At 36.7% G+C, this 12,504-nt stretch overlaps 1 protein-coding gene across 5 annotated transcripts in view; it reads right to left on the bottom strand.

Annotated features, from left to right (window-relative positions):
• The window catches only part of Ralgapa1 (Ral GTPase activating protein catalytic subunit alpha 1), a 220,028-nt gene that overhangs the window by 31,438 nt on the left and 176,086 nt on the right, over positions 1 to 12,504 (bottom strand). For all 5 annotated transcript variants that reach the window (XM_057782719.1, XM_057782722.1, XM_057782720.1 and 2 more), the window contains one exon: positions 1,475 to 1,633. In XM_057782719.1, coding sequence (XP_057638702.1) covers positions 1,475 to 1,633 — 159 coding nt within the window. The remainder of the gene's footprint in view (positions 1 to 1,474; positions 1,634 to 12,504) is intronic.

The raw sequence follows: 12,504 nt of genomic DNA, 5'->3' as shown, positions 1-12,504 counted from the left end.
ATCAGTTCTTTACATGATGAATCACCCATACTAGGACAACAAACAAAATGCCCAAGGTCAACAGGGTGTCCATTCAAAAGAACTACGTACTTTGTGTAATAATGTAATTTATATCCTCTGCCAGTTTCTAAAGTTCTGTAATTTCAGCTATGCACACACACACACACACACATACACACACACACACACACACACAAATCAATTCCTCTACTAAGTAAACATATGAAAAGACATACATTCCTAAAGGTAGGCAGTTAGATGATCATTTTTGTAATACCAGTTTTTTTTTTTATTCTTATGGTTTGGACATTAAATGTCTTCCCCAAACTCATGCTGAATACTTAGTTCCCAGGAACATGTTTAGAAGGGTAGCTCTGGGAAGAGCTTTGACCCAAAGGCACAGAAGCAAGAAGCCAAAAGACCATGGACTGAAACTATGAGACAAAATATATACTTCTTTCCTCTTGTAACATGTTTTCCAAGATTTTGTCAGAGTGACAAAAAGTAAGTATAGAACCTAAGACACACTTGGCTTGGTCAGTTAAAAAACAAAATCTGCGCTTTGATAACTAAGGTCACTTTTATTAGTTGACAATTTAGAACTGTGATGTATATAGGTCAGTGGTAAAGTGCTAACCTAGCTGGGTGTAAGGCACAAAAAACTATTAAATATGGCTGACAAAAATGGTAGCTCAAGGTAAGACAATTCTCTGTGGATGACATAGTGTTTTAAACTTTGTGGCCATATGATATCTCACTTTTGTAAAATTTACATGTTTGTAAAAAACATTCTCAGTTTGTAGTCTACTCAAAATTAGGTTGTGGCTTGTCATGAGCTGACTTCTGGTTTATATAAACCTTAAAAAAAAATACTTGTCATTCAGAAAAATTTACAGATGGAAACTTGGCCCAATTCAAGAAATTCTGAAGATTCTGAATCAACTGTCAAAACAATTTTCTATTAAAAGCATTCATCTTAAAAAAAAAAGAACACATGAAAATAATGCCAAACTTTTATTATCTTAGAAAGAAATACTTCTGAAATAGTTGTTGAAATACTGTGGTACACCTAATATGTACATTAGACACGCAACTGAAGGATAGGTAATGTCTCTTTAACATCTAAAAATATTTGCAGGCATTTCATTTATTATCTTAAAATTACTTTTGGATAGAAGCTCATTAAGTAGCACAGACTAGCCTTGAACCTGTGGTGACTGATTATCTTGCCTCCGCTCTGCTGGACTAAGACTAAACCTCACTAACAGATGGCTGCTCTTACTGTGCCTTTTGGGAACTGTAACTGTTTTCTATGTCACTAAAGGGTGAGCTAAGACCCAGTCGTCTCCCTAGCCGGGTTGGTCTTTCTAACTAGACTTAAGACAATCGACACAGCTACAGAGTCTGTGGCATTTCCCCCTATTTTACAATTGAAAAATCTATTACTAAGGCAGAAGCGGAGGAGTTCTCTCACCTCTGGTTTTTTCATGATCTGGATACTGAACATATGGTTTTTCATTGGATATATAACAATGAGGACATCGCCAAATTCTGTAGGAATAATTCCTCTTCTGTAGTCTCTAGTATGTTCTGACCAAACAATGTGTACTTCATCATTTCCTAGGTGTCTCAACTGGAAAAAACAAGGAAACAGTTTATAGTATTTATAAAAGCTGTGTGAGCATAGTTATACAGCTAGTGACAACAGAGCATACTGAAGAGAAATAGTTGATCATTTTCATGGCACTCAAAATACAAACACTCAAAGCCATCAAGAAGAAGACCAGGCACTCTCAATTCCCAGTCAACAAGACAGAAAGACCGCAGAGAAGAGACACAGCCCGTTTCAATTAGCAACTGTGCCAATGCAATTCCATGCTCAAGCCTCTCAGAGACTGTTTTAAAGAGCGACTGACTTAAGATTCTTCTCCCCTTCTTCTATGCATTTCTGAAGTGCTAATGAGTAGCAAGGTGGTCTGAAGAAGACAGTCAGAAGAGAAGCAAAACAATAGGTGACTGTGCATTTTATAATCCTTAGCACGAGAAAGATGGTCTAACAGATTAATTTCAGCATCTCCCCCCAATGTAACTTAGACACCCTCCAAACAGAGCCTGGATATTGATTAGGTCTGAAGAATGTTACTTAGATATTTGTGCTGCTAACAAAGGTGCTCCTGGCAATCTTGAGAGGGTTTGTTATAATAATTAAAACTGTAAGAAAGAAAAGTATTAAAAGTTGTGTTTCTAGTAAGTTGTTAAAAAATGAACACAGTGTATATTACTGACTTTTCCTTATAGAGATTATGGTATAAACATCAATTTTATTATAAAATTCTGTCATCTGGTATATCTGGAACATGTGAGTCCATGTTTGGTAGATGCTTTCCCCTGGCTTTTCCATTACTGTCAGGTATCTAGCCACACTGTGGTTGGGAAAGTTTAGAAGACGAAAGAAGAATAAAGCCAGTCTGAGAAAATGTACGGTGATTTCTATTTTTATATATGCAATTGTTGGATTAAAAACCATACGACAGGTATAGAAGAATTTAATGTCTGACAAACAAAAAGAGGACTAAAGTTCAATTTCTGAAAGGATCTTTTCAGTTCCTCCTTAGCCCAGGAATTGACTCCTTACACCTTTGTATACAAACAGGCATGACATAAATGCAGACTTAGACTATGCCATTTCTAAAAAGAAAAAAAAAGAAAAAAAGAAAAAGAGAAAAAGCAAAAAGAAAAGATTACAGAGCCTAGAAAAGCTATGGCCCCATAATTTCATTTTTTAATCAAAATACTTTAAAAATATCCTTCCTATACAGCCATCCCCATGTGTCAGCTTCCCTAATAGGTTTATGTTAACTGAATACAAAAGAAATGTGAAATAAATGTAACCAGGAGGGATGATCCAATCTAATTCTGATACATTAATGTCATATGCTGTACATGTTACAATAGCAGCCAGATCTAATACTAAGCTCCAGGCTATCCTGAGATTTTCAAATGGCAGATTGTTCTAAGTGATATCAAGTATAATTGAAGTAATAAATGATAGTAAAAGCTGAGCACACTGTCAGGAAGAATTTAAGTATTTACTTTTTAAAATTAAATGAGTTAGGTTAGGAAAGACAAGACAACTGAAATAATGCAGGTCTCAATTTACAGAAAATTCCTTTTATTTATCTGTTACATTAACCCTTGAACTCTTGCCAAAATTATCTATAATTTCTAGTGCCACTTATCTAAAGAAATAAGAGAACAAGGCACTGTACTATTATCTTTTAACCAAGGCTGTCTTCAAACATCTTCCACATAGTATTTAAAGGTCTGCTATAGAAGCTTAAAAAAAAGCACACTTTTTTTTTGGTCAAGATGTTGTAATTTTTTTTTTTTTTGCATAGAAACGTGCACCAACAAATCACTCTACATGTGTTTGATATTTAAAGGAAGAACTTTCATGAAAAATACTTTATTATTTAGATTCCAATGCTAAAAATATAGTTGTTTGAGGCTGTCCTAATGATATTGTTAACTTTAAAACATGCAGTCTAATGGCTAAACTGAGGTGTTAATCGTCGCTGTGCACTGGGGGGTTTCTGAGAGACTACTCAAGGACGGCTTTTTAGTGACCAAAAGGTGGCACAAGTCATAATGCCAGCAATAAAAATAAGTTAGCAAACACATGTCTATACTGGTACAGAACTTTTTATACAATTTTATATTTATATTTATTTATTCCCTACCTCTTACGGACTTAAAAGACTATGTCCTGGGTATACTCAGTAAGTTTTCTGTACTATAAATTTCTCAAAGGAGTGCCCATCTATATGATATTCTCTCTCTTGTTTTTCTGTACTATAAATTTCTCAAAGGAGTGCCCATCTATATGATATTCTCTCTCTTGTTTTTTGAGACAGGGTTTCTCTGGGCAGCCCCAGCTGTCCTGGAACTCAATATATACATGAGGCTGGCCTCAAACACAGAAATCCTGCCTCTGTCTCCTGAGTATTTGTGCTAAAGGCATGGACCACCATATTCAGACTATCTGATTTTGAACCCATGTGCAAATCACTTTTTAGAAGAGCAGCAGACTGCTGTGTATATGAGACAGAGCTTTCTGATGACTGGCAACCAAAGTATCCATCTAAATTCACTTTCAAGTGGTACTAACATCACTCTGGAACCTAAACTGTACTGTACGTTACAAATGACCAGTATTAATCCATGAAGAAAATACAATGAAAGTCAACATTGAAGTCTTTTATCCATTATAGGATGTTAATATTGGAAGATATCCTAAAGGAGTAATTTCACACCCAATACCTCAACTGTGATATCCCAAAGAGTAGATATCTGACCTCTGCTCTAAAACTTTTTAAAAGATTTATTTATTTATTTATGTATTCATTCATTCATTCATTCATTCATTCATTCATTCATTCATTCAAGTATCCTGCCTGTAGGCGAGAAGAGGGCACCAGATCTCATTATAGGTGATTGTGAGCCACCATGTGGTTGCTGGGAATTGAAATCAGGACCTCTGGAAGAGCAGTCAGTGCTCTTAACCGATGAGCCATCTCTCCAGCCCTAAAACTTTTGAAGTTGGAGTGTAGTTGTTCACAATTAGCCCAGTCTGCTCTGCCTTTAAGGAGTGAAAAATCATAACACTCTTTACATGAAGCAAATGGGTCTTATCATATGAATCCAACATATATTCTATCTTTTTATATCTTTTCAGGTATTTGAAGGTTATTTTAATATCTTCACCTTTTATCAGGTTAAAAGTGTCTTTTTGCTGGATTACCATCTTAGTTTTCTGATGATTCTATGAGACTGCAATGTCTGGAATGAATATCAAATATATGCTCTGATACAGTAAACTCTAATAGGACTATTTCTTCCTCTGTCACTAAACTATTTTCCGAAACATTAAGGCACCAAACAGCTAGCCAAAGTTCTTTTTTAAAAATCTTGCCAGGCGTAGTGACTCCTCTCTAGTCCCAGCACTCTGGCAGGCAGAGACAGGTGGATTTCTGAGTTCAAGGCCAGCTTGATCTAAATCGCAAGTTCCAGGACAGTGAGGGCTACACTGTCTCAAAAATCTAAAAAAATTCTTACAATTTTCAGATTTTAAAAAACATTGTGTGTGTGTGTGAGAGAGAAAGAGAGAGAGAGAGAGAGAGAGAGAGAGAGAGAGAGAGAGAGAGAGAGAGAGAGAGAGAGAGAGAGCGCGACCGAGCATATGTGTTTGTACACGTTCTACAGTGTAAGTGTGGAAGTCAGCTTTTTGGTGCTTGTTCTCCCCTTCCACTATGTACATTTCTAGGGGACTGAACTTAGGTTGTCAGGCTTGGCAGCAAGTTCCTCCATCTACTGAAGCATCCTCAAAGTTTTTTAAGCAGGTAAAATCAATTGCTCCATTTAAAGAAAGGATTCCATATTTATTGTTACCATTTTACTTTGCCAAGTCTAGGTTATCTTGAAGCTTTCTAGGGTCTATTGTAAGCCTGATTCTGCTATTCAATTTGCTGGTTCATTCTTTTCTAGATCAGGGTTAACATTAAGTTAACATTCTTTGACTTCATTCAAGTTCTGAACATAAATATCAAATGGCTTACATAACAGAGTCATTGCAGGTTTTCACTCTGCTTAAAAAGACGTCTTTCATTTATTGAGGGTATTTATTACATATTATTTATTAAAGGTACACTATTCTACATGTTCTATGATAATTCATTTCATTATCACGACAATTAAAAAACAAGTACAATCAGTATTACTACTATTTTTCCAGATAAACATTTGAAGTTTAAAGGATGAAGACATTTGGCTAAGATAAAAAAAAAAAAAAAAAGCTGTGAGAAAAACAATATTCAAACCCAGGCAATTTGGTTCTAGAAGCCAAACTTGAAACACTTTGCAATACTTCATCCTGTTAAAGAATCTGTGTTCTGAATATGATTGTACAACTAGTCATCACCATGCACACCAAACTATTATGACCATACTGCTTCAACTTACACACAACAATTACTTCACACAGTCTACGGTTGGTCCTGATCTAGTAATCCTATTAAAACAAATTCAGTTTTATGTGTTTAGTTGTGCTGAACTTACCATGGCTCCCAGTGATCACCCCCTCATTATCTATACTCACAAGCCATCTGCTTAATAATCCTAGTTTGCTGTTGGAGTTGATGAGTGTTGGTATTTTCAGGGGCACGGCCTGTTTTACACCCCTTTGTAAAATCAGATGTTTGCCACTGTTACAGATGTCTGCATGCTCCTAAAGCTTACATGCTAGCCTCCACTGGGATGGTATTAGGAATTTGGGTCCCACCAGATAGGGACTTGGAGAGGTGATTACATCATTTTTAAAGGGGTTAGTGTTTAAAAAAAAAAAAAAAAAGACTCTAGAGAGCTTGCTGCCACTTTCAACATATGTGGTTATTGCGGGCAGCCCAGTCATCGGTGAACAGGTTAGTGGCTCCTCAACAGACACTGATCTGCCAGTCTCCCGATCTTGCCGGCTCCTACCACTGTGAGGAGAAACTTGCATGTTGTCCAATCTCTGGCATTTTTTACAGTAGTATAAAAGAACTAAAACATCCACTTATGGCAATACAATACGTTCATGTTTTTATCAACAAAGAATCTGGAGCTAATGTTTTAACTTCCTTAGTGCCATGAAATGGGGTTGGAGACTAGAAATCATGGAAGGTAACTATTTCTGCCTCATAAGTTAGACTATCCTCTCTCTCTCTCTCTCTCTGAAACAGGATTTCTCTGTGTAACAATCCTGCCTGTCCTGGATTTATTAAAATACAAATAATATATTTATTTATTTACAAGAAATATATGTATTTATTAAAATACAAATATTATATCACTATATTTCCATCTTTGTCTATAATAAAAAGGCTATAAATAATACAAGAAAACTATATACAACAAGTACAATAACTATATACAATATGTACAGGCAATAAGTACATCAACAATGTTCAGTCCATTTGCATTTGACAAATTCAGAGAAAATACTTCACATCTATCCTATCCTGGGGAGTCCAAATTTTGGTACCCAATTTACTTTCTACCACAACTTGCATTACCATCCCAAGCTATCTTTTGATATCTCTCAACTTTATATACTTTACATTTCTTTAGTGGGTTTTTCTGAATATTGTAAATAAGGGAGACTATAACTATCTAATCTTCAACTGCCTCAGAGACCTGAGAAGGAAATAATATTAATTGAGTAAGCATGAAGTACAAGAAAGTGACTTCTGAAAAAAAGTAATGACAGAAACAGTTGGCCTCGAACTCAGAGAGATCCACCTGCTTCTACCTTCCAAGTGCTGGGATTAAAGATGTGGGCACCACTGCCTGGCCAACTCCCCCATTTCTGTTAAAAGCAGGAACCAACTAATTACACTCTCTCAATCAAAACCTGAGTCTTCTCCGATCCTATTGGCTGCATCACTACACCTCTAGCAAGCTCTCCACTTAAAAACAGCATTAGTTTTTGTTCCTTCCTTCCTATTTCCTCTACAGGTGCTCTACATTAGATAATTCATCCACATACCCAAACTAGTTCATGAATTCTTAAAAAGGTCCTCTCTCTTCTATCCTTCCTTACTTCCTTTCAACCTACCTTCTTTCCTTTATTAGTAGGTGAGGCTGAAAGCTGTCTGTATGCACCATGCTAGCTTTTGCAAATGCTCTGAGGACTGACAAATGTAATCTCTGAGCTCAAACAAAGCCTTGGGTTCCATGAAAACAACAGTAAAATAAGCAAACAAACACCAAATAAGTTACAATGTTCCAAACAGGTTTTTTTCCTGAATATAAATAGCAAAGGACACCAGTCTATAATGGCACTTGCACTAAAAGCTAAAGTATACATACAATATTTAAACTACGAGTTAAAGTACACATGCAAGCAGAAACAGCCCCTGTGAGGAAATCCAAACGGGACTCCTACTGCTCCAATCTCATCGTTTCACTCACCCATAGAGCTAGATAGGGTTGTACTATGTAGCCCAGGCTGGCCTCAAAGTGAACTATGGCAATCTTCCTGCCTCAGCATCCTGAGTATCATATATTATTTTATATTTACATATTTTCAAGCACTCATTAGCTATGTGGGTCATTCATTATAATCAATTAAGAAAAGTTTAACAGGATATGGTGGTACAAGTCCTGGATCCCAGCACTTGAGGCAGAGGCAGATGGATCTCTAAATTCAAGGCCATCTTGAATTTACAAAGAGAGTTCCAGGACAGTTAGGGCTAAATAGAGAAACCCTGTCTCCAAAAAACAAACTAAAGTTTCTCTTTTCAAAGATTAATTTTTTATCATCTTAAATTATGTGTGTTAATTCACATATGGGTATGTGCATGGGTGCCAGTGACCGCAGAAGCCAGGGGCACTGGAGCTGGGATAGTAGTGGGTCACATGACCTGGGTGCTTGGAACTGTACTCTGGTCCTTTGTAAGAGCAGCAAGTGCTCTTACTCATCGAGCCATCTCTCCAAGAAGAAAAATAAATTCTTAAAAGCCTTCCCTAATAATTTGCATTTCTCATGCAAATGATAGATTTAATGTTCTTTTCAGCCTTTTTATTTCTTTAAATTGACTTACAAGGAATTATATTGTTATCTGGTGTAAAAACCAATGAATATCATGCCTTCTGAAACTACAGAATTACTTAAAATAGAAGTATGTGATATTATCATTTGACATTGTTGTCAGTTGGATGTATGTTTTATCATATTTATGTATATTAATTTGAATGACTTAATAGAAAATATATTTTGGAGAAGCCTAAAAAAAAAAAGCCTCCCAAGTGGTGGGATTAAAGGCGTGTGCCACCACCACCTGGATAGATTCAGTAACATTTTGTTCATTACACCAACAAGCTTAGTTCTAGGTTCTAGAAACACAATACTTAAGAAAGTCTTTATCTTTCTTGTAGATCCTGGTATTATAGTGTGTACACGTGGGGAATCAAATAGATATATAAAGACTAAGCAAACAGTGGAATTGATACCTTCTGGGAAAGGGAAAACCAGTTTTTGCCAATGGAGTGAGTGATACTGTATATTAACCATACTTTCAAGACAGACCCCATGCCCAGGAGTAGTAATTGCCTAAGCAGAACGAACTCCATGGTTGATTGTTTTTGTCTGTGTTTTATCCTTTTTTTGGATTTTTAAAAAATCAGTTTTTAATTTGCTTCTTTTTTGTTTTCTGTTTTTGAGAGAGAAAGAACATGAAGTTGGGTGAGGTGTGGAGGATCTAGGAAGAGTGAAAATAGGATTAAAATATATTGTAGCCAGGTAGTGGTAGAATACCCTTTAATCCCAGCATTTGGGAGGCAGAGGCAATTTGAGGCCAGCCTGGTCTACAGAGTGAGTTCCAGGATACGCAGGGCTACTCAGAGAAACCCTGTTTTGAAAAACCAATATATAGATGATATATGTATATTTTAAATAATAAAAATAAAATAAGCAAATATGATAACTTTGTATGGTGACAAGTGCTATAAAGAAAAATGCTAAGGTAAGGAGATGACTTAGAGGGCAGTGCTTGATATGTAAGCATGAGGACATGCGTCCAGATTCTCAGAACCCAGGAAAGTCAGGAGCTTGCCAGCTAGCTAGTCAGGTGTACACAGCGACAGAATGAGAGAGCTTGACTCAATCAAAGTAGAAGGTGAGGACTGACAATCTGAGGTTGTTGTCTGATGACTATGTGCGTGTGTGGCATGCACTGCTAGTATGCACACACATGTGCATACACACACCACACAGATTTAAAAAGGCAATGCAGAGCAAAGGGACAGCATTCCTGAGCAGAGGGAGGTCTTTAGCTAGAAGGAGCCATCTGAGAAACTGTCATGCAAGTGTGAGGACAGGACAGCGAGAACGAAGCAGCCTGGGGAAACCCTTCAGGATCTACAGCTGCAGGCAGGGAGGGCAATGAGAAAAGTGAAATGAGCAGGAGAGAAAGACGACTGGAGAGGTGAGCGGAGAGCTAAGCAGAAGGTGGTCACACGTGTGGAGGACACTGCGCTTAAGTCTTACTCAGTGTGCGAGAGGAGCTACTGCTTTCCTGTCCAGGTCATGCTGTTCGCAGTAGTGAGAAAGGCTGGCATGGAACTACTGATATTACTTCTATCCTCTGTCTTTTTCATCAGGAGTACACTTAAGAAAGCTGGGGTTATGGGGGAATATGATACTGAATAAGATTGTAACATTAACTGTTATATTTTTGATCTGAAACTATGAGCAGACTTTCTGTGTTTGTTTTGTCAACCTGACAAAGCTTGGGCAATCTGGGAAGAGGGAACATCAACAGAGAAGATGCCTCCCTCAGACTGACCTGCAGACATGTCTGGGGGGACACTTTCTTGAGTCATAACTGATGTGGGAGGGCCCAGCCCACTATGGATACTGTCTGTCACACCTGGGCAGTTTGGTCTTGTATAGAAAAAGGTAGCTAAGGAAGCCACTAAGGAGAGTTCCTACACGGGCCCTGCTTCCGCTTCAGTTCCTGGCCTGGCTTCCCTCATGGAGGGCTGTGGCTGGTTTACACAAGCCTCTCCTCCTTCACGTCGCTTCTAGTCATGGAGTTTACCACAGTGACAGGAAGCTCTAGGACGACTTCAAAATGCCCATCAATTATATTATTAACCCAATTTTTACTGAAATAATAAAACCTTTTTGATATTATTCCATAGTTGTTTTCCAGTTAATTTTAGAGATAATATTTAGCTTGTAGTCTTTTGGGAAGTCTCTCACATGCTAATCTTATTTTAAAATTAAAATAAAAATAGATCTGAAATACAAGCTGGACCAAGTAGAGTCTTTAAGACCCACTTATTGAGAAACTACTGTGGTCCAGTCTCGAGACATGACGAGCTGTCCATCACACTATAGTGTGATGTTTCAAAGGAAATGGACTTAAACAGAGTACTTCTTTTTCCTCTTTTGGGGGTTCAGAAAATGTAAGAGAGCCTAGAGAGTCCAACTAAGTATTTTATAATTATCTCAACTTGATCTTCAACAGACTTCTAAAAGGATGATTCAGCTACCTTGGCAGCAGAGTATCAGCAAGTGGCTGTGACAAGGAGACAGAGGAGCTAAGAGCGGCTCCGCTCAGCACTTTACACCAATGCTTGCCGCACTTTTGATTTTTAGGGGTGAATACAGTCAGCTAAGTGGAAATTATTTTTAACCATTTTCCATCACTCTTTCTCAGGTAGAAATAATTTATAGAACGGATGGCTTGGAGTGGGGTCATATCAGGATTTTTGATACAGTGGCATAATATTCCTAAGAGAGATTTTACTAGAGTGAATGGCTAATTTGTTCAAAAAGTATAGTTTACATTACAAAAATTCTGCTGCTATTATCTTGGGCTTTGAAAGACCTTGCTTCACTTTACACACACACAAACGCTATACTTAAATAGATCCAGGGACATTAACTTTGTATTTTGAGAAAATAAAATGTTTAAAAATAATTTATAAAAGTACCACGTACTATTTAAAATAAAAAGTCAGGACTAAATTTAGTTTTTATAAAATGGATATAAATGACTTTTCTTCATCCAAGTTTAAAACATAGAATCAGAGTCATAAATAATTCTAGCTTGCCAGAGGCATGGCTATTTCTTTATACTGACTGTCGACTATCTAATTTAATTAGAGGTATTAAACTCCATGTTGAGGTCAACAAGCTTTACTTCCTCCAATATTACACTGCAACCGGTGCTCATTAATGTGTCTACTGAATGGATTAACACACCTGAAGATATATGTACAAGGACAGGGGGGACAACCTAATGAAATCCAATTGTTCATTTGTAATAGGACATGTTCTAGGCCTCAACTTATTACCACTAATGTGGAATTTATTAAATTCGGGAGAAAAAATACCAATACAGAAAGTGATTTTTTATTAAGAAGAACTGGTGTAAGACAACTGGCTTCTATGATTAAGTTTAAACATTTAACCTGTTAAAAAAAAAGTGATATTATAATAAAACTAAAATATAAGGCTGCTATTGAGAAAAAATATTAATAGGATGCTTCAAGAGCATATTAACAGGAAGCATCATAAAGAATAAAGAAAAGGGAAAATCAGTATATGGAAAAAAGAGTACATTTTTGTTTTTGATGTCTATGAAAAGGTTTAGAGTAGCAATACTAAATTATGAGATTATATTTATATCTTCTGTTGGACTTTAAGATAGACAACCCCTTTAAAACCGCTTTAAAAAGCTAATTTAGGCTGGGTATTTCTTCAACAATACTTATTTTAACAGTAATGCACATGTCTATATTATAAAAGTTTAAAAATTATTACCATCATATTAAAAAAAATCAGAAGGTGCTGACAAGAGGGTTCAGCAGGTAAGGCACCTGACAGCCTGAGTTCAACCTTGAGAATCCATGTGGGGGAAGAAAAAACCCAACCTCCTCAAGTTGTTCTCCAACCTT

The sequence above is a fragment of the Chionomys nivalis genome, chromosome 10 (assembly GCF_950005125.1).
Source record: "Chionomys nivalis chromosome 10, mChiNiv1.1, whole genome shotgun sequence".
Classification (NCBI taxonomy): Eukaryota; Metazoa; Chordata; class Mammalia; order Rodentia; family Cricetidae; genus Chionomys; species Chionomys nivalis.
This window is presented reverse-complemented; position numbering and strand designations above follow the sequence as displayed.